This window comes from Esox lucius, chromosome 4 (assembly GCF_011004845.1).
Source record: "Esox lucius isolate fEsoLuc1 chromosome 4, fEsoLuc1.pri, whole genome shotgun sequence".
Classification (NCBI taxonomy): domain Eukaryota; kingdom Metazoa; phylum Chordata; class Actinopteri; order Esociformes; family Esocidae; genus Esox; species Esox lucius.
In genome coordinates, this window is record NC_047572.1 from 31830428 (window position 1) to 31852927 (window position 22500).

At 46.6% G+C, this 22500-nt stretch overlaps 1 protein-coding gene across 2 annotated transcripts; it reads left to right on the forward strand.

Annotated features, from left to right (window-relative positions):
• The first annotated feature begins 6943 nt into the window (after positions 1–6943).
• gfra3 (GDNF family receptor alpha 3) lies at positions 6944–20515 on the forward strand. Of its 2 annotated transcripts, XR_829463.3 has the most exons (9): positions 6944–7601; positions 10500–10778; positions 12520–12597; positions 12760–13111; positions 13217–13326; positions 14114–14248; positions 14418–14551; positions 16514–17009; positions 20203–20515. XR_829463.3 is itself a non-coding variant. In XM_010902452.3 (8 exons), exons 1-8 carry the CDS (start codon positions 7562–7564, stop codon positions 16712–16714), a joined length of 1329 nt encoding a protein of 442 aa, XP_010900754.2. In that variant the 5' UTR covers positions 6944–7561; the 3' UTR covers positions 16715–17661. The 2 variants fall into 2 exon arrangements, 1 of the variants encoding a protein (XP_010900754.2); XM_010902452.3 differs by lacking the exon at positions 20203–20515 and having other exon boundaries at positions 16514–17661.
• Positions 20516–22500: the final 1985 nt, after the last annotated feature.

Here is a 22500-nt window from a genome sequence, read left to right on the forward strand (position 1 = left end):
GTACACACGTACACCTGCGATACTGGAGTATATCAAGACCTTTACACGGAAACATTCAGTGAATGTGACAAAGGAAAAATATTTGGACCAACTTAAAAATAAATCTATTCATGTATTGCCAAGTACACAATTTGCATAATCCATCTGTCAACCTGTGGTTGATCGACAGCAAATCTCCACAGACATTTGAGGTCCAAACACCCAACTGTGAGGCCTGTATAGGTGAGAAGTGGGGATGACTCAACAGATGCTAGACCTACTTCAGCTCTAGCCACCACAGCCTCCATCACATCCACGACCGCAAACAGCTACAATAATGACCTCACTAACATCTTCAACCGAAGCTACAACAATGACCTCACTAACATCTTCAACCGAAGCTACAACAATGACCTCACTAACATCTTCAACCGAAGCTACAACAATGACCTCACTAACATCTTCAACCGAAGCTACAACAATGACCTCACTAACATCTTCAACCGAAGCTACAACAATGACCTCACTAACATCTTCAACCGAAGCTACAACAATGACCTCACTAACATCTTCAACCGAAGCTACAACAATGACCTCACTAACATCTTCAACCGAAGCTACAACAATGACCTCACTAACATCTTCAACCGAAGCTACAACAATGACCTCACTAACATCTTCAACCGAAGCTACAACAATGACCTCACTAACATCTTCAACCGAAGCTACAACAATGACCTCACTAACATCTTCAACCGAAGCTACAACAATGACCTCACTAACATCTTCAACCGAAGCTACAACAATGACCTCACTAACATCTTCAACCGAAGCTACAACAATGACCTCACTAACATCTTCAACCGAAGCTACAACAATGACCTCACTAACATCTTCAACCGAAGCTACAACAATGACCTCACTAACATCTTCAACCGAAGCTACAACAATGACCTCACTAACATCTTCAACCGAAGCTACAACAATGACCTCACTAACATCTTCAACTGGTTACAACAACTCCACCTACAACTTTGGCCAATTCTGAAACAGGTGGTGTTCCAGTGGTATGAACCAGAGTGCCTCCGGCTCTGCAGGAAACAAGTGTGAATCATAATTAGATGACAGCACTTGTTTTTCATTGCGGCCTAAGATGTGCACGCTCCTTAACTTAAAAGAAACCAAACATGCAAGTAAATTATGAAACTTTTCTTATTTCTGTTGTTCATTGAAGCCTACTACATTTGCCTGTGATATTCTTTTCTGTAGACTGGATAATTTGGTTATAGTTGGAAAAAAAAAACAGGGTAAATTTGTTGACATTAATATTTTCCTCTGCTGGATACATTAAACTGAGTGCTTTCATAGTAAGCAATAAGGTCCTATCATGAGATAAAGATGGAAAAAATTATTCAATGAATTAGTGATTCAAGAGAACTGAATCTTTTAAATGAACAGTATTGAATAATTCCGTTCACTAATACCCATCACTAGTTGGAATTTCACTTAATCAAACATGACTTGGAGGCAGATCTGCCCTGAAGGCAGAAAGTAACTTGACTGGTTGACCCAATGGGGAGGGCAGAACTAATGCGCTAAATAGACATTTGACCTATGTTCATGCCTGTCCTTACACTTGTCCTTTACCCTTACTTCACCCCAACTCTCACCCTATGGGCCGGTTTTGCAGACACAGATTAAGCCTCGTCTAGGACTAAATCACGGATTAAGCCTAGTCTTGGACTAAAATACAGATTTTTTCTGCGAAACAGGCCCTAAAAGTTTTAGAATGAACCTTAATTGAGTGATTTCAGAGTTGGAACTTAAGCTCCGAACTCTCCCCAGAGTCAACCAATCATGTTAATTTCTGCCTTCAGGGCAGATCTGGTGTCAGAACACGGTTGAGTGAAACTCCCTGCACTGCAAAGCACGGATATGAAGGTAGCCTTGTTTGACTGAGTTTTCTGCGTCCCGCCTTGTTGTGGGATGGTTACCAGGCATATCTGAGCGTTGCTTTCCTGCTGCTAGCAACTGCCCAGTTACAACAAGCATGTCACAAAAGGTTGGCTCATTCTAAAAAAAACTATTTTACTGATGCGGAGGACAATTTTAGGATGAGCTAGATTCATCCTCAACCTGGCTTCCTCTGGTTCAGTCTGTCATAGTAAGAGTCCCTATCTGGGTACAAAAAAACACCAGAGGTCGTGGAGGTGGTGGCTGTTTCTTGACCTTAGGGGTGAACTGCACTGCGCCTTCAGAAAACCTTTATGGATTTTTGATTGTGCTTTTTGGAGAAGCTTGTTTATTTCCTGCTGCCAAAAATTGAGAGATGGAAAGAGAAGGGAAGAGAGAGAGAGAGTTTCCCCTCCTCAGATTGTTCCCGGAGTGCTTTATCTGAGGTATCTCTGAAACAAAGTGAATTACTGTACCTAGACTGGCCCAATAAGCGCCACGCTTCAGCTTAATGAGATGTACGTCTTGGTCCCGAACATTTTTATTGACCGCGGTTTCTGCAGTTAATGCTGAGGTGGGTAAGTCCTGCGAGGTTGTCTGCCCATGTTTGCTTGTTTGAATGTTTCCGTAGTGATGAGGGGAAAGCAATACAGTTGCATTATCTTTCGATTACGTGTCACATCATTTTTACAACATCCCAGTATTATTTTTGACCCTCACCGCACTTACACTCTGCTTCTCTATCTTGGCCTGCAGTTTGAGGTTAAAACAAGTACTGAGGCAGTTCTTAGTGACTGTGACTGCTGTATTGAATGAATATCTCACAGTTCTGACCACCCATGGGTGTGGAGTCAGACACTGATTGGGAAAACAGAATTGGCTTGCCAACCAGCCACGACTCCACAGAAGGTAAAAATGTGCCCCTCCAGTCTTTTCACAAAACAAAAAAACGACAGGGACTCAATTTCTGCAATCGATATTGTGCGAGTCCCTACACATCATATCTCTCCTTTCACAGCCCTAGTTTCCGTTTTTCACTCTACACCTGTGTGTGTGTATAGTTTTTCCATGACAGGCTGTGGTGAGTGACTGTGCAATATCAAGTGTTGACATGCAGAAAGGGCACAGACATCCAGTGAGTACAGCTGTTGGGTGATTACTAGGCAGTCTATCACATTGTGTGGAATACAGTAATAACTTTTATTAGTCTACATAGTGCAAAACCGTATCATTTTGGGGCTGTAAGTCGTCACGGCATTGCTGGGCACAACGCCTGCCTGAATTATTGGGCTTGGTTAGCAGTCAGGTGCATGACTGTAACAGGGGCTGTCCATGGAAAAGCACAGTAAGTGTTCTGACTGTGAAGCTGTTGGCAACCATGTGGGTGAAGAAACAACGGTTTCTAAGTGGGAAAAGCAGCCTAGTTTGCTTCTACTGTGTTGTGCTATTGCCTTTGGCTCATTTCCAGTGGAGCCCTCATGGTTTTTTAAAAGGAGGTTCGTTTTAGGTAGAGTTGTAAGTTTGCAGACTGTCTCGCCACTCCTGCGGTCTTCTGAGTCAAATTAGTCACAGAGACTCTTGTCACTCTGTTGCTAAGTGTCAACTGCATAGCGGTAGCAGATTCTGAGCCGTAGGGTCTTGGCGTGCTCCCTCCCTCTCTGACACACACACACACACATATATACAGCTGTGTCCCCGCCTCTCCCACTTAAACATCAGGGGGAGGGAGTGATCTCTTTCCCCAATCTAACCTGAGGGTGTGCCCCCGGCGGCGTCAATCTGTTCCCTGTCACCCTGCATCTACTCAGCGCAGCTCTTCCATTATACAACTCCCACCAAGACTTCAAGGCTTTGAAACAAACTTTAATCATCTGTGTGCGCGAGCGTCGACATAAGAAGCTGCATGCTTGGTTATGGGAACCTTGATGTTGGATTCTGAGCAGAAAGACTGTCTTCCAGGGCCTTTTCTTACTCTGAACAGTGTTCATGTATTTTTTAAACGTGTGCAGCATTTAACAGCATCGGCACATTACATATATTAATGTTTTGGAATGGGGCTTTTTGACAAGAAAACCCCATTGTGGTAAAATTAAGCAACTTGTTGGTGGAAGGAAAAGGGTAGTTTTATGGTGATGTTCTATAAAGAATGAGTATTAAATAAAAGTATAGTATTCTATCAAGTATTTTATTGGTTTCCTGCACTGCCTCTCCGTTATGAAATGGTTGTTTCCAGGGGTGAATAGGGGGGACGGGGGTCATGAACCCCCCCCCCCCCCCCCCCCCCCCCATATTACAGACACGTCAATGTAACCCCCCTGGAAAAGAGTGAAAATCCTGGGATCCATTGACCCTGAGCCCCCGCCAATATACAATACAAACCTACGCCGTTAGTTGTTTCTCTTACACTGTCCTCCTCTCCCGTCCTCGCGTACGTAGAGATGTGACTTAGGCTGATGATCCCTGCTAGACTGCGGGCCTAATTCAACCAGGTGATAAGGTGTCATTGGTGATTTTTGTGGTCGTCGGCACTGTTGCAAATTTGTGCTTCCGTGTGTAGTCGAGCGTGCTGGTCAATATTAGCTCTGGAGGTGGAGGGTCTTTCTCAAAGGCAGTTGTTTGTTCTCCCTCCCCTCCCCCGTCCGCTTCGTCTCATTCCCCCAGCCCGTTCCCGTCCCTCTGATGTCCCTGATAGCGACACGCTTGGAACTGAGCAGTCACTCACCAGGATAGATGCGTGTCTACTGTGACAACAATAAAAACACAGCCACCAGCAGATGCTTAATAAAGCAGTGTGGTGAGCAACGCGTGTGTGTGTGTGTGTGTCTGTGGGCAAGAGTGTGCCTGTAATTTGAAGCAGATTTTCAACTAAACGTGTATAGCATAACACTACACCGTTCTTTATTACTGTACGCGTTTGCATCAACAATGACACATGTTGGCGAACTTAGTACACACGAAGTAGGCTCCTTAACAATAGCTGCAAAATAATGTGTGGTTTGTTGTCGATCATATTCTGTTTATTGACCCAGGCTTTAATGTGCACGTGTCTATTATGTATGCTGTCATAGTCATTAGTGTGTATGTTTGAGGTAAAATATGTAAACAATTTGGATGGGACTGCTGTCATGAATCAGCCGGCAGGCAGACAATTGCAGTGCTTTGGACGTAACTATTTCACAGGTTTAGCATCTTTCTAATTTAGGGAGTGGTAGAGAGGAGATAACTTCAAATACTTTTTGAAAGGGACTGATTTTGAAAAAGTGAGGGGTTGGTGCAGTTCCTTTAGTTTCGATATGAAGCTTTTCCTGACTCACATGGACCCAGAACAGACTAGTTCGAGGTTAGCCGAGATATGAATATGCTGATAGGATAATCCGAAGGAGTCGGAATTGTGTAGGTTTTATCAAATGTCTTGTTCATTTCGTTTTTTTGGTTCTGTGAGCTGGTAAACTACCGCCTCGCTGCCTTCGATTGTTCATAATTTGCCATTTCAAGTGGAACTAAGTAGCTTATAAAACGGCAGAGATTGAGTGCGGGTAAGATCGGGAAAGAAACATTCATATTTTTTTTTCTAACGATATCTTGTTATTACATTCCAGTGTGGATGTTCACCCTACCCGCCTCTTCTTAGCATGGATGTTCAAGGCACATATATTCTCTTTGCTTTGTTTTATGAACAAAGTCTAAATCTAGGCATGTTTCCAGAAATAGGTTCTGATCTAGCAAAACTGATCCTGGATCTCCTGCATTTCTGCTCTTGTGCTTTCTAGATAAAGGTCCCGGACTGATTTAGGTAAATGGTGTTAGTGTACAGTATTGAGAGGGACCTAGTGAGTTGTGGAGACATTTCTCTATTCACAGCATTGACATAGTGCTGTCTAGGAGCTCTTCCCTGATTAGCTGAAGGGATTGGGTGGTCCTGATGATTACCCAGCAGGCTGTGGGGGCTATACGACCTCTGGTTTGACTAACGGAGACATGCAATTTGTCTGATGGGACAAGGCCGTAACGTGTGGGTTGGAGGGCGGATGTTTGTGCGCGTCGTCATTAAAATTGCCCACTGATGATTGCTGTTCGCAATTTGCAATTGAGGCTGGCTGTAAGAGGCCGTCCAGGTTTTTCATTCCCTCAATGTCTGTCTCTGTATTCGACTTCACAAATACTCCGTTCATCACTGTACGAGTGTTCTTGTTCTTCTTCGCTAATCAATGGTGTCCCGACAGGTTGGCTTTATTAACATTTGCAGATTTTCAGAGTTTACAGAGTTCTCAAGCCAGTGAGTCTTACCAATTATGAAATTGTGTGAATAATTTAAAGTATCGTGATTTTCTTCTCATCGCCTCTGGCATTATTATTTATGGCTTCCCTCAGCTTCGTACACATTACACATCCACTTCAAACACAGCCATCAATAGTGTCAGGAAGATAATCTAAACAGTAACGAAATATTGCAATCCCTTAGCAGCAATGTGAAACAAATCCATCTTTTGTCTCTGATCAAGGCCATTAACCGTCAACTGCTCCCGGGTTGCTGCTGTATGTTTTCTGTCTTACCTGTTAAGGTAAAGGTAAACCGAGGTGTGAGTGTATATAATAGAAACCATTATAATCTCCAGTAACATTGTATATATAGTCTACGTAACAACATATAGGCATGTATATATACAATTTCACAAATGTAATTGGAGATTATAATAGAATCGTTTCAATAAAAATAATAGTCTGCTGGCGAGGTAATAAAAGGGACCTTTGGCTTGAGAATACGCGGCTGAGTTGAGTCAAAAGAGTGAGGTGTTGACATAAAGTCCAAAGGGCAATATTTATGTGGATAACTTGAATTCAATTGGCCTGCAACAAATGAACACCAGGGCATGGCATCGTTTAGAGAATGAGTTGCCATCTCCGCAATATGTTAGGCAATATATTGGTGGCTTGGCTTTAAAGTTACTGCGAGGTTTAAAACAAAAGGTTACAGACAAATTGTTTAAAAAAATAAAATAAAATAGGCGTGGTTCATGAGTGGCTAGATGCTAGTGACGACCCGTCGTCGCATCTGAGCACTTCTGCCAATCACCAGGACGCAGCTGTGTCTGAAAGCCGTGGCTCGTGCACTAGCTGTCGTTTCTTTTCACCCACTGGCACAGTTAACGGACGGGAGGAGGGAGCGCTCTTAATGACCCTACGGTTCTGCATCTGTCTCAAGCGGCGTGCAGACGGGCTCCTACAGTGTCACTGCGGAGACATGACGTGAGAGAAATGTTCTCGAATTTTGACATCATCTATGGATGCAGAGTAACCTGATGATCCATAGTTGTAAGTGGGTTTTGGAGGCTTTGTTCGTTGTGTTCAGTCTACGGGGCACGCGCTGCGCACTTTGTTCGCGGTGATTGTCAAACTATCCGAGCTGGGTCCCCGACTAGAGAATTTAAAGGAATTATCGTTTTACCGGACTGTTCACCTGCAGCTCATATCCAGAACGCTGGAGCGTTAAGCTACTGACCAGTGGATGTAACGTTGAGCGGAGTGGCGGGGGTCTGCGTGCGGACGAATTGAGCAGTGGTGGACCAAACGCACGAAGTCCAATTCCCTTTTCCCGTGTCCTGGTGCCTCTGCCCTCCTCGTAACTGAGATGTTGCTCCTAGGAATTCTGCTCAGCCTCTGCCTGCGAGGTAAGATGCAGGAAGGTGTACAAAATGTTATGTTGCTATCGTTGGGAAATCTAACTATATTTTTTGGAACCTTAAATGTCTTTGGCAACGTTTTGAAAGTATTTGATTGCTTGAAGTCCTAATAAGGATATTTGCCCCCATAACGCCGAATAAAACGTTTTACATACCTGGGTCAAATGCGCGTTTTAATAAGCGTTTCAGATGCACGGTTTAAAATGTCACCCATGGGAAATATGCTCTATGCATGAAATCTCGATATTTTCCTTGGCTCTAGGCTACTTAAACGGCTATTAATAAAACCTTGATGACCGCTTGACAATTTGTTGAAAGCAGCAAAATTAGGACCCACGACAGCCACTTTGAGACGACATGATTTTAAACTTTGCGACCTGATTAATGAGTCTGCTCATTAACATTTCATTCAACACGTGAGAAAGGCTGTTGTTTTTTTGTTTGGGGTATGTTGAAGTTTCACCCAGCGTTTCCTCTACCTATCTGAGTTGCGTCTGCCAGACGCAGAAATACTACAAGCGTGGGTCTAATTCCCCCGCGAATCGACCGTTATGTGTTAATTGTTGTGTTTGATGTTCTGGTGTAAGCCACTGTCCCATGGGTGGCGTCGTATATCAGTGCGGTGTGTATTTCTCTCGCTGTCTCTCGCCCGGAGTGAACGTGGATTGATTTATGCGAAACCCTTCTCGTTGGCAGGTCTCTTGTTTTTTTTTCCATCTGTAGTCCTATATTTTCACCTCACCTCCAACCGAATAAATTGTGAAGTTTTTCAATGAGGAAGACCACTCAACCGACGCCAGTGTGCAAACAGGAGAAATCGTGGTTTTTGTCGTCTTATCGGCGCGCAGGTGCGTCTGGCCGACAGATGCGCGTACAGGTGTGTTTGAGTAGCGGCCGACACGGGGACGGGGGCGCCACACGACTGGAGCGCGCGCAATGTGTTGACAGGCCGGGCTTGTGCACACTCGGGTGACAGGTGTTGCGATGTGTAAGCACTAGATAGGCAGTGGTTTTACCGTACTGCGGGAAGCTCGGGTTTGAACGGCAGTGCTTTGGAAAAGGTCAGAGTGAGATAAAGAGGAGCTGTAAACCCTATTATGATTTCCTCATGTACAGAGAGATGAGGGAAGGAAAAGAACATGCAGATTTAAAGGTGCACACACAGACCCAGCATATGATGAAAGGGTGGTGGGTAGAGAGTGTATAGGTTTTGTTTGGAAAAGGCTGCCTGTTCTGGTGGGTGTGTGGCTAGTGACAGTAAAAGCCAAGGGGTGTGTGTGTGTGTGTGTGTATATATGTGTGTGTGATAGTGTCTAGGGATTGTGTGTGTCTGTGGGCAGGAGAGCTGACGTTACATTTGTGTGCCTGTAATTTGAAGCAGATTTTCAACTAAACCTGGGCTAGCTGGGGGTCATTCTGTATGTGTGTTTCTGTTGATAGCTGGGATTTGGAACTCGAACACAGGAGCACCAGATGGTGCATTGGGTTTTTGCCTCCTTGGCTGGGAGATTAGCCCGTGTTTGTGTGTGTGTGTGTGTCTGCTGAAACTCTGTCGTATGCCCATCTTGCTGTCCCCATGTGGACGGGATGACGTCGCAGCGCCATCCACAGGACTCTGTGGTGGGTGGGCCTACCGCACTGCAGCCAAGGTCTCTGGGTTGACCTGGGGTCAGCTCTCCCCAAGCCAATCAATGTTTCTGAGAGGCTGTTTCGTTGTGTGACCGGTGTATTCTGTGCATATTACCTGGGTCTGTGTCAGCGAGGGACCGGTGTTCCGGGACAGTCTGAGCATTTAACACTTTAAAATGGTAACTGATCTTCTTCCTTTAGCAGTCGTTGGTGCTCGGCTGTTTAATAAAGGCCAAAATGTGTATTGTTTTGCGCGCAAGTTCTGATCCGTGTTACGGCGGGGGTTTGGGCATCTCATCCTGGGGTGAGGCGTAGGTCACAGAAAGAACGGATCAAGGCAGGGGTTTGTTCCAGTGACGGTAATACTTCTGAATGTTTAAGACCGTCAGTGGCAGCTGGCCTGCTGGCGACACATGAGCATACAGGTGTTTGTAGTTTGTCTGCACAGATAAAACATCTAACAGGAATTGTACTTTTAACAGTATTTGCTGTCAGTGTATGTTGAATGTTTCATGTATACACTGTGCCACAAACCCCTTGGGGATAATAAAGCCATTATCTTTTTTTATCTGTAATTTATTTATTACATTTGCATTCTCCCAACATTGATCTGTGTTTTACCTAGAGTCTTGGGTAGTCTGTAACTCATGAAACTCAATATATTAGATTTACATTTGCTGCTCTGTTGAATATTAAGCTCCTTTTTGATCTCTCCGCCAATTCATTGAGAGCGCGCACATAACATTCTGTGTGTGTGTGTGATATACAGACAGATTACTTTACCCCCTCCTGCTGTGTATGTTCGGTGTAGTGTTTTTGTAATAAGGACAGGCTCCGTGCCTCAGTCTTCCTCACAGCACGACCCAGACATAAAAGGTCCCTCTCCGCGTGCGTGCGTGTGTGTGAGTGCGTGTGAGTGCGCATGCGCGCGTGTACGTGTGTTGGTACATGCGGATTGTGCTTCACACTGTGAGTGTCCCAGCCAACATGGTGTCCCTCTTTTCCCATTCACCTGAACGTGTGTGTGTGCGCGTGTGTGTGACCAAGGATACTTCTTATATTGTTTTAAAAATACAGATTCTTATAAAATAGAAATATAAAAATGTAACGCCGAACATGTCTGTGGTGAAATACGAGGCGTTTCCCAAATATGAAACCTCTTGCCTTCCAAGCTGTCCTGCTCCTGTACCGACATCCATGTCCTGACTGTCTTCTAAGCGACATTCCGCCTGTCTCCACCCCCCCCCCCCCCCCTAGGTGTCATTCCCTCCGCGTCGCCCCTCCCCCTGACCACCGTGGACTGTTTGGATGCCGAGAGGGATTGCCAGGCCGACCTCCGGTGTAAGCTGCTGTACCGGACCTTGGCGCGTTGCGTGTCCAAGGAGGCGCCGTCTGGGAGCGAGGTCCGGCTGGAGTGTCAGAAGGCGCTGGATGGCCTACACAACTACCTCCCCCTGCTGGCGTGCCGATGTCATCGCGGGGCCCGCAAGGAGGACCACTGCCTCCATGTCTACTGGACTGTCCGGATGAGTCAGGGTGTGTGTGTGACCGTAAGAGTGTGCACGTTTGATTGTTAGCTTGTAAGGAGGTAGTGTTTCATACGACCATTTGACTCGTTTGGGAATGCTGGATTAGAACCAGGCTCATCCTCCATGGCTCATCCTCCATGGCACAGCCTCCATGGCACAGCCTCCATGGCACAGCCTCCACGGCACAGCCTCCATGGCACAGCCTTATTGCCACTGTGTGCTGCCAACCATGCTATAATCACAGCAGGACCACTCACCTATCAGGCTGCCTCTCTACTGGTACCTCATTCTCGCCACACGGGTACATTTTAGACATTCAGCAGGTGCTGTCACCCAGAGCGACCAACACTGGTGATCATCCTTTCAGCCCAAGTGAAAAGGACGATCGCAAAATTACGTAGAGCTTTTAAATAAATTCCCTGATTTTCCCCAAGCAAAGTGTTTTTAGCCAAAAGTGGTGCATTGTTTGAGAGGGTGATTGTGTGTCCAAAATAGCATCCAGTGTGAGTTAATGACAGCAAACAGAGCCATGACCAAAGCTCAGATAGTCACAACGCGGACAATAATTACATAGCATTTAACATGCGCTCCACACGGCAGCGTCAATATGAGAAAAATAGAGAAGATGGGGAGTCGAACAGATTAATAGGTTTATATTTAGGTTGCATCCACACTATGTAATTATGTCAAATCTCGAATGTGTTGTCTGTAATTACTTAAATGCATCCATGATGGATTTTGGAGTGGGCGTTGTTGTGAGCCAGCAGTGACTGTGTGAGTCTCTGTCAGGGGTCGTGTTCCACAACCTACGTGTTCAGTTGTCTGCTGACTCTGTCCCACGTAGCGTTGGTTGAATGACATGGGATTGGTTGTACGTACGCCCGTTTATTGTTCTGTGTTCATGTGACGTCACTATTGTAATTTGAAGTGCCCCGTGTTATTGTGATTAAGTTACAGTATGATGTCTCCCTGCCTGCTATGTCTCGGTTGTGACTTGACGTTCTCTGTCCACGGTGACTCGGTTGTGATGTGACATTTTCTGTCCACGATGACTCGGTTGTGACGTGACGTTTTCTGTCCAAGGTGACTCGGTTGTGACGTGATGTTCTCTGTCCAAGGTGACTCGGTTGTGACGTGATGTTCTCTGTCCACGATGACTCGGTTGTGACTTGACGTTCTCTGTCCACGGTGACTCGGTTGTGACGTGACGTTTTCTGTCCAAGGTGACTCGGTTGTGACGTGATGTTCTCTGTCCAAGGTGACTCGGTTGTGACGTGATGTTCTCTGTCCACGATGACTCGGTTGTGACGTGATGTTCTCTGTCCAAGGTGACTCGGTTGTGACGTGACGTTTTCTGTCCAAGGTGACTAGGTTGTGACGTGACGTTCCCTGTCCAAGGTAATTTGGTTGTGACGTTACGTTCCCTGTCCAAGGTGACTCGGTTGTGACGTGACGTTTTCTGTCCAAGGTGACTCGGTTGTGACGTGATGTTCTCTGTCCAAGGTGACTCGGTTGTGACGTGATGTTCTCTGTCCACGATGACTCGGTTGTGACGTGATGTTCTCTGTCCAAGGTGACTCGGTTGTGATGTGACGTTTTCTGTCCAAGGTGACTAGGTTGTGACGTGACGTTCCCTGTCCAAGGTAATTTGGTTGTGACGTTACGTTCCCTGTCTAAGGGGACTCGGTTGTGACGTGACGTTCCCTGTCCACGGTGACTCGGTTGTGACGTGACGTTCTCTGTCCTAGGCTATGAAGACCAGGAGGAGAGTCCCTACGATGACTTCCCGGGGGAGCTGTCTCCGATGGCCTCCATAGTGGCAGAAGGTAGTCACAACATTACAGCCACACCCCCGCTCAGCTCCCCCGATCAACAGATCAATACAACACTAACCCCAATCAATCAACTCATTTATACATCCCTCAAGTGACCAGATGTCATCCTCTGTCTCTTTCTTTTTCTCGGTCTTTCATCCCTTTCCCTCCCAGCCTCCTCTCTCCCCCTGGATGGACAGAATGTGTGTCTGAAGGCGGCTCAGGACTGTGGCCTGTATGAGAAGTGTGGTGCCCTAAGGTCCGAGTACGTCCTGGCCTGCACCAAGCGCCTCCCCAACTCGGACCACTGCAACAGGCAGAAGTGCCACCGCGCTCTGCGCCGCTTCCTGGAGCGCGTCCCGGAGGAGTACAGCCTGGGCTTGCTGTTCTGCCCCTGTACAGACAGGCTGTGTGGGGAGAGACGGAGGAAGACCATCGTCCCCTCCTGCTCCTACCAGGAGAAAGACGGGATACAGCCCAACTGCCTACACATGCAGAGCTACTGCAGGAAAGAAAATCTCTGCAGGTCAGCCGCTCACAAACACGTGCACACACCCAAGGATGTTTTGATCTTAGTTTTTTTAGCACTTGCTATACCATTGTTGGTGTTGGTGATTTTTTTAAATCTCAGGTCCAGACTGGCCGATTTCCAGTACAACTGCCAGCCCTCCCCCCAGTCCCCCAGTGGCTGTGTCAGAGAGACTGGAGCCGCGTGCCTCAAATCCTATGCTGGACTCATTGGTAAAGGAGGAGGGGAGGGGAGTGGAGTGGGGGGGCAGAGGAGGCATTCAGTGCAGCCGTTACTGTGGATTCACCCTGCGAGAGGAGGAAAGGAGAGTTACAAAGCAACAGTAAACGTGTTGTCCCCAACCCATGATTCATTGCTGCCCTGGGGGACAATCAGAGTAATTCAGTAGAGGCCATATCTCTGACAGGACGCGTCATTCACCCAAATCTAGTGAAAAATCTGTGGCGTCTTGAGTTATTGAGCATTTTTTTCATTACAATAGTTTAAACTAGTTTCTCCTTCCAGGTCAGTGGTCTATAGAGAGAACGTAGAGGAGGGAGTGGAGATAATTGAGGTTGAAAAGGAGGGTGATTCAGGTGGATTGAGAGGGTGATGAAGAGAGGATGGGAGCAGGTCATGCCAGTGTGGGAAGGGTCCTTGAGGGAAGGGTCATTGAGGGAAGGGTCATTGAGGGAAGGGTCCTTGAGGGAAGGGTCATTGAGGGAAGGGTCATTGAGGGAAGGGTCCTTGAGGGAAGGGTCATTGAGGGAAGGGTCATTGAGGGAAGGGTCCTTGAGGGAAGGGTCATTGAGGGAAGGGTCCTTGAGGGAAGGGTCATTGAGGGAAGGGTCCTTGAGGGAAGGGTCCTTGAGGGAAGGGTCATTGAGGGAAGGGTCCTTGAGGGAAGGGTCCTTGAGGGAAGGGTCATTGAGGGAAGGGTCCTTGAGGGAAGGGTCAGTGAGGCCCCAGGCTCCTTTGCAGTGGGAGTTGACCTCCGTGCCCTCTGACACCCTCGTCCAGGTACAATCATGACCCCCAACTATGTCAGCAACAGCAGCGTGAGCGTGGCCCTGTGGTGTACCTGTGATGGCAGTGGCAACCAGTGGCATGACTGCCTGAGGATCCAGCACATGTTCACCCGGAACCGCTGTCTGGGTGAGGCTGCATGGCCACCTGTCCATCCATCACCTGTCCGTCAATCAATCAATGCACTTGACATGCAGCCGGGAATCTATTTGCCACTCGACACGCCAATCGATCTGTCTTTCAAAATGTCGGATGCTCCCAGACGCTCATGGGGTTGCAATGTGCCTGTCCGTCACAGAAAGTTCCATCAGGTCCATGGGAAGCGCCGCCCCTAGACCAGCGGAGAACGTCCCCCCGTCCCCTCGCCCCTCCGCCATGGACCAGCAGGACACCGCCCGCCGCAACGCCCACCAGGAGCCCGGCAACAATGCTGTAAGTGCTACAACACTGCGAAGAATGTCTTATTAAATGTGTTTATCTTGTTTCCAGGTTACAAGTCTAACCACCCTTCAAAATAAGGTTAATTTTTCTTAACAAGCTAAAGTTGTATTAGATAATTCTGCTTAGTTTTAGAAAATATGCCTTGAATATCAAGTCATTTGTCTCGTCTCGGCAGTTTATTTTATTTAAAGCAACTATCTCCTCAAATATAGGAAATTTTTTAAAGACATCATTCAGTACGCCCAGACATTACTCAACATTATCCAGTACCACCTGCCGTTACACAACATTATCCTGTGCCACCTAGGATTACTCAACACTATCCGGTACCAACTAACTCTACTCAACATTATCCAGTACAGCCTAACTTCACTCAACATTATCTAGTACTGACTAATGCTACTTATCTTTATCCAGTACTGACAAACGCTCCTCGACATTATCCAGCACAGCCTAACTTCACTAAACATTATCCAGCACTGCCTAACGTTACTCAACATTATCCAGTACCACCTAAAATGACTCACCGTTATCCAGTACCGACTAATGCTACATTACATTTTCCAGCACAGCCTACCGTTACTCAATACTCCCACCAAACATTAAACAATGATTGCATGTTAACAACACAGCACTCCATCCTGACACCTCCACATTGACTGAACTGGTTGAACAGCGCAGGAACTGTTTCACGGGTGGCCTTTGCCAAGGCCGTTGTGTGGGGGGATCGCATGCCATTCTGTCGCCGCTACTACGCCAGGTTAACCACAAATGGACGGACTGACTACTGACGGACCGTCCTATCGGACGCTAAATACCTGACTGAACACTAACCAACTCCAGTGCCGACCTTTTACTGTTGAGCAATGCCCTGACCACAGGCTGCTGTAAAGACCCTGACCACAGGACTGGCCACTGGTGGCAGACCACAGAAGCATTTCTGGTCCATTGTGCAGAGTGACAGTGATGGGCTTTGTCTCTCCTCCACTCCCCACACAGCTCAACAAAGCTTGAGATTATCCGAGTGGCAGCGGGACGAGGGCTATTCCAGCACCCCCTCTCTTGTCCACCGTCTCTCCGTCTTTGTCTCTCCAATTCTGCTTTACTTACAACTCAGTCTCACTTTCACTACTCAGTTTTTGTTCTTTGTCCCTCACTATTCAGGGAGAATGGCAAAGAACTCCTCTCTCTCTCTCTCTCTCTCTCCCCCCCATCTCTCTTTCCTGTCCTCTTTGTGAGGATTAGATGAAGGTGTTTTCAGGAGGCAGTATATCAATCAGACTTCATCAGTATTAATTTATGCATGCCCATCTGTCTGTCCCTCTCTCTTTTTCCCTCTCTACCCTAATCCTTCCTCCTCCCTCTCTTCTTTGCTCTCTCTCCCCTCTTCCCTCTCTCTCCCCCCTCTCCCCTCTCCCCATCTTCTCTCTCTTCCTCCGCTCAACGTTCCACATTGTAATCTGTCAGTCCATTCCCACTGCTCCACAATATGTTGTTCCTCGTTCTTTTATCCATCTCCTTCCTCTCCTCTGTCATGTCTCCTCTCTTCCTCTCCTCCGTCATTCTCTCTTCCTCTCCTCTGTCATGTTTCCTCTGTCATTCTCTCTTCCTCTCCTCTGTCATGTCTCCCCTCTCATTCTCTCTTCCTCTCCTCTCTCATTCTCTCTTCCTCTCCTCTCTCATTCTCTCTTCCTCTCCTCTCTCATTCTCTCTTCCTCTCCTCTCTCATTCTCTCGTCCTCTCCTCTCTCATTCTCTCTTCCTCTCCTCTCTCTTCCTCTCCTCTCTCATTCTCTCGTCCTCTCCTCTCTCATTCTCTCTTCCTCTCCTCTCTCTTCCTCTCCTCTCTCATTCTCTCTTCCTCTCCTCTCTCATTCTCTCTTCCTCTCCTCTGTCATGTCTCTTCTCATTCTCTCTTCCTCACAGTCTAACAGTCTCTGTCTGTTTGTCTCAGGTGGAGCAGGACGAGGAAGAAGGAGTTGAGGAATCAGAGGACGAGGACCAGTTTGACGTGATCTCGCTCTACGCCGAAAAGGCCACTGTGTCCAACCTGGGCTCTGGGGGTGGGGCGGCGTCACCCCGTCTGTCGCCAGCCCCACCTCCCTCCCTGCTGCTGCTCCTTCTGCTACTGTCAGCCTCTCTGAGCTGGTGGTAAGAGGGGGGCAGAGGGGGGGAGCCCCCTCCCACGGCCCAAAGCACACTGTCCCAGAGTGTCTGACGAAATGCAGCGAGAGGAGAGAGAGAGAGAGAGAGAGAGAGAGAGAAGATTTAGGACCTCTGGTGTTCACTGGCTACTTCCTTCCCTCTACCCATTCAGACGGTCCTGGTGCAGCCAGACTTCCTTGTTGGCCTCACCTCCTGCTATCTCCATGGAGATCCGTCGTGTGTGACACGTCCCGGTGAACCCAGTTTCCCATAATAGAAGGGAGTTAAACGGACTGACTTGATGTGTGAGTCATTTCCTCCCTTGGCGAAACTGTGTGCCAGGCTATTATCAGGGGTCCGGCGGCACTTTAGTGTACCCAAGCTTCACTCTGTCCATTCACACTGCTATACTCTCCAGTGATGAAGTGCTTACAGAATGTCCCCACAACATAGTGTTATGAATGTGCTTATAGAGTGTCTCCAGCCATGTAGCTTTACAGAGTGTGTGTCCTGGTGTGTGTGTGTGTGTTACACAAAGAGTAGAGTGTTTTTCACATCATTTCATTCTCACCCTTGTCAGCACTCACAGACAGACACACACACACACGCGCACACACACACACACACACGCACACACACATTGACAAACACTGGCAGCCGTCCCACGCAGGCGAACATCAGATCCAGCAGATGCAAGCATTTTTGGCTTATTGCTCTATCTATGTCCATATCTGCTTTCCTATGACTCAGCACAGACCAGGCTGAATAACCAGCGGCATAAATACAAATAAAACAGGCAGAATAAAAAAAAAAATGCTCCTGAAACAATATGAGTAATAAAGAAAGAAAGAAATCAAATAATTCCATCAGGTGTGAGAGACAAAAGGTGGGGGGAGTGGGGTGGCTTGGTGAGCTGGAGAGTAGATATTAAAACCAGTAGCATGAACGCTATCTTCTAAAGGGCGGGCGGGGGGGGGGGGGGGGGGGGGGGGCGTAAGAATAACATAGGGAATGAGAAAGAGAGCGAAAGAATGAACCATTGAGAGAGAATGAGTGACAGCGTTAAGCAGAGTGGGAGTGAGTGAAAGAGTGAACTGGAGAGGTAAAGAAAGAATGAAAGAAAGAGCGAAACCGAGAGAGAAGGATGGAACCAAAGACAGAGGCCCTAGAGCGCGAACGTACCACAGAGAATCGCTGGCCCTCCATTTCCTGTCTTATAAATCTTTTGCTGACACTCATTTTTACGGGCTCTCTTGTTCTTTCCTATTTCTGAGGAATGCAAAATTAACTTCCATCCGGGAGGTGGTGGGGGGTCTTTCTTTCATCATTCCCTTCACAGGAACTAATATTGAGTTTTAAACACACACACACTTTACTATCCTTATAAAATCCCCTGAAAATGTGACCCCCCCCCCCCCACAAAAAACAATCCTGTTTTACTTAACATCAAATACAGAGTGTTAATCCTAACTCATAACCCCTCACCCTAACTGACTGTTTCACCCCAAACCTTACATGCTAAGCCGGACATAGCTTTTTCCTAATGGGGGGTCAGCAAAGTGTCTCCACAAGACTGCATCTTCCTGGCTTTCCTGTCCCTGAAGGGGTTAAGGACAACATGCACACACACACAGACCCCCGCTAGGGCAACACAGCGCCTGTCAATCAGTCCTTCTGTTCGAAAGAGCAACACGCTAACCTGAAGATTTATCCCCCCGTTTCATGTCAGAGGAGGCCCAGGTCAGACAGCTGCTTGCAAATCTCGGGCTGCGGGTAATTGAGAGCACTGAGGAGAGTAGGAGGGAGATTGATGTGGCCGTCAGGGCCGCGGGTGGGTCTTTACAGGGCCTGTTGTTCGTTTTTAATTGTTGTCACGGCTGTCCGTGTACGGAATGAGGGAGAGACGAAGAGAAAGGGGAGTACGCCGATCGTTTGCATCAATGTCTCTGAGATACATATGTCAAGAAGCCACGTGTTAAATCACCACACGTAGACTGGGATCATCTCACTGTTCCCTCAGATTACAGCTTTATCACACTGTCAAAACTGGGTTTGATGGTGGCCGGTCTCCCCTGGACTTCCCCACACATTCCAATCCATCACAGGCCCTGATACAGGGATGCTCACAGCATCCTGGCTTGGTTACACTGTCCAACGTTGGGAGAGACAGCCAGTGAGGGGGGGTAAAAATGAACTGAGGACAGCACAAACAGGAAGGGCCTCACAATACGAAAATGACACCGCACCGTCCTGCGAGAAAACCGTTAGAGCGAGCGGCAGGATGGTAGAAAGGCGGTGGGGGGGTGGGGGGTGGGGGGGGGGGTGGCAGAGAGTGACGGTGGATTCGGCCGGCAGGCTTATAACCGTATTAGTGCTGTAGCCTGGCTTGCCCGTGGATCTATTTCACACTCTGTGGGTCCTCCAGCATCAGCTGTCTATATGAGCACAACTTCAGACACAGCTCTCCCTAAGAGAGCAAGACGTGGAGAATACTTAGCTGTTGGTTGGAAAGGAATTGAAAAGATGTTGAAAACACAACTTGGCTGCTGCTACAGCCTAGAACAGAGTAACAGCATACTTCTAGGTCTGTATTTATGTGAACTGTCGTTCTGTCCTTGAGCAACACAGCTAACTCTTAACTGCTTCCAGGTCGTTGCTGTAAATAAGAAGTATGTACTTTGCTTTCTTACCTGGTAACATAACTGGGGAAAATGACAACACAAATAGGCCTACACAATAATACATTTTAAAAAGTAGAAAGGTTTTGGGGCCCAACTTATCCTAAATGGCATCTCACCTTTATAACCCATTTATTGTGTTCATTCATTGTTTTAGTAGATGTTTCTGTGTGTAAATCACTGGTGTTGCTATCCTGTCTACCAGCCTGACCTGCTTGAACATTCTGCTTTGAACACTCATAATCACCTTCCATTTTTAACAACCACTGACCTTTTATTTATAAGTACTGTACAACATGCTAATTAAAACGCGAACGACTAACGTGTACGCCATAATGTATGACCACAGTGATTATCACAAACAATGCAATGTTGTATTGATTGCATATCGGCGTCTTGGACTTGGCCGTAATACCGTCGGATCGGAGGATGTTCGGTGTGATCGCAACGATCTCCCGTTGCACCTGTACTCGTCTCTGCGTGTCTGTCACTGCGTATCCATGGTGACGCAGCACGGGTGCCTCGGTTCGCTGTGGCGCTGAATAACGTAATGCTAAATGATGCTGAATAATGCTCAGATGTTCGCATTCTCTATGTCGGCACCTCTGGAGGTGAAGTAGCCATTTGAAGTGTTTTTCCACCCGGGGTGTGCCTTGCCTCTCGCAGGTAGCTGGCTGAATGAGCTGATGGGTGTTCAGGAGGGGGGAGGAAACACGCTGGGTCTGCAAATGAGACGCACATTCATGAGCGAAGCAGAACTGAACTGTCTGACTACCCTGCACAGTAACAATGTGATGATGAAAACCTTTCTTCTTCCCAGCTCTCTCAACCCCCTGAATACATCGCTGACTGGGCCAATCTCTCTGGTCAGGCTACAAGATCACCCCGGGAAGGACAATTAACTGAACTGGTGTTTCAGAATATAACAAAACAAAAGGCTGATGAGAGTCTGATTCTCTTCACTCTGTTTCTTCTGAGCATGTCTTTTGACCTCCTGCCCTCAGAACTGATCCAACCTTTATGCTGCCTGCACTGTGTTCTGTTGATCAGGTGGTTTTCTGTGTTTTCCTTTATCTGGTGTTCAGAAACACACGTCCAGTGTGAATGTCAGTGAAAATAAATATATGACCTCATATTTCTTTTCCCTTCTGTTTATCTGTACAGTTGACTTCATTAAATGGCTTGGGACTGTTATGACAAGACTCGTCAAATTCAAATCAGAACATCACCTATAATCAATGACATACAGGCCTGGTCAAGGTTCAAAAGCTACCAGTAATTTATCAACATTTCTGGAAACTCCAGTTAAACACTGATTCATCTTTATTACTGGCCATATTGTCCCTGAGTTCCATGTGACAGAAAATGGTCTAATTAATGGAAAAAGCATCTCAGCTGCTGTTATTATCTTTTAACTCTGCAAATGTTTCATCATCTGCCATCTGTTTGTTGCTGAAGCATTAACAATATATACATGGTGACATATTAAGTGTAAAAAAAACCACATGAATGGGGTTTCCCACCCCCAGTAACACATCATGAAACTCATTAAATTGGTCCAAGCTTGTGGTACATCAGTTAAAATAGTAAAAGAGCTTCATTCTCTATGACCACTAAAAGGTACCTCTAATTCGTATAAGACGGCGTCACTAGCTTACAGAAATCAGTTTTTATAGTGACAGTGGTTTTGAACTCAAATGCTGTGGAATGGTGGCGATGGCATGAACATATACTGGGCTCGACATCCTAACAAGCATCATGTTCCAACTTAAAATAGTGTGAAATGAATAGAAAGAATAGCCTAAATCGAGGCAAATTTGTCCTGGGGGCTATGATGGGATGGAGTTCCGTTAACCTCGTCACCTGTGGTCATAACTAGAACACACCCATTGTTTCCATCGTCATGACGATATTTATCAACAGTGGCCATTTATTAATCTGCGTTTTTGTCCGTACTTGTGAACTCGTTTTGACGTCATCTTTCATTGCCCAAGTACGGTTCCAATCCAAAAAACGCAAATAACCAAGAACGCCTAAAATGCCCGGATGTGTACTTGATCCGCCTCTTTTATCCAGGATGCATGGGTTGGTGACCTGTTCAGCGAGAACGCATCTGATATCCCAGAAGTCATTGCAAGATGTAAGGAGAGCAGGAAAAACTCCACAACTGTAATAAGTTTAAACTTTTCTTATTTCAGGTAAACGGTACCTGTAAATCAGCATCTGAAAAAAAATGAGACGAGAAATGGGCATTGTAGTCGCTGAATATTTGCTTATTTTATTTATAAATTTGCTCCGACTTTTTGATCAGCTAGCTAACGCTATTCAGTGCAGTGGAGAGGATAGTTAACGTTAGCTAAGTTAAGTAATTACAGTACCGGTAGAGAGGCAGCTTTTTTGAATTGCAGTTGATTTTCACTTTCAACATTTTTTTATATACAAATGTCATATCATATGATTTTGGCTATAGTCTCCATACAACCTTCTGCTGTTCATATTCACATTCATATTTTATTCAGGGACTACGAGGAGGTTACAGCCCTCATAGAGTGGAGGGGTATTGCGCAATAGCCAAGTACCTGCATCTCAATCCAGATTGGCGCGTTCTCTGTCCTCGCGATCTTGCAAGAACGTTCTCGCAAGGACGCTTGGCAAGAACGTTCTTCTCAATGACACAAGTACGTTCTTAGTGTACTTGGAATTGATAAACAGCCAGTAACTCTCCTCAAAGTACAAAACAGAGGGCCATTAGAAGAACACATGTTCTTCGCCCGGCTGACGAGAAGCAAAGCAGTTTGCACGTCACCCTCTCCGTCTTCCTGCTTGCCAGGTTAAACAATGTGTTCATTTCCTCCTTTTGATGAAGCTTTTTGCACATTTGTGTGTTGCCACGGCATCCCAATGAATAAGGCTTTCAACTAGAAAGTTTTCAGGGGACAGACAGAAACTGGCACAACGGTGGAAGCTGCGAGACGACCAATCACAACCTGGTTTGTGATCTGCTCCATAGTTAAGAACGCCTTGCGTGACTGGGGCCTGTCCAGCCTGATTGATGCTTGGAGCATTACCAAAGACGCCACCCCCACACCCACTCAGCTGTGCACAATTCACGTCCGTT

Coding starts and splice junctions, on each gene's coding strand:
- gfra3 (XM_010902452.3), top strand. CDS start 7,562: ATGTTGCTCCTAGGAATTCTGCTCAGCCTCTGCCTGCGAG. Junction 13,112..13,216: donor AGGAAAGAAAATCTCTGCAG/GTCAGCCGCTCA, acceptor TTTAAATCTCAG/GTCCAGACTGGCCGATTTCC. Junction 14,249..14,417: donor CACCCGGAACCGCTGTCTGG/GTGAGGCTGCAT, acceptor TGTCCGTCACAG/AAAGTTCCATCAGGTCCATG.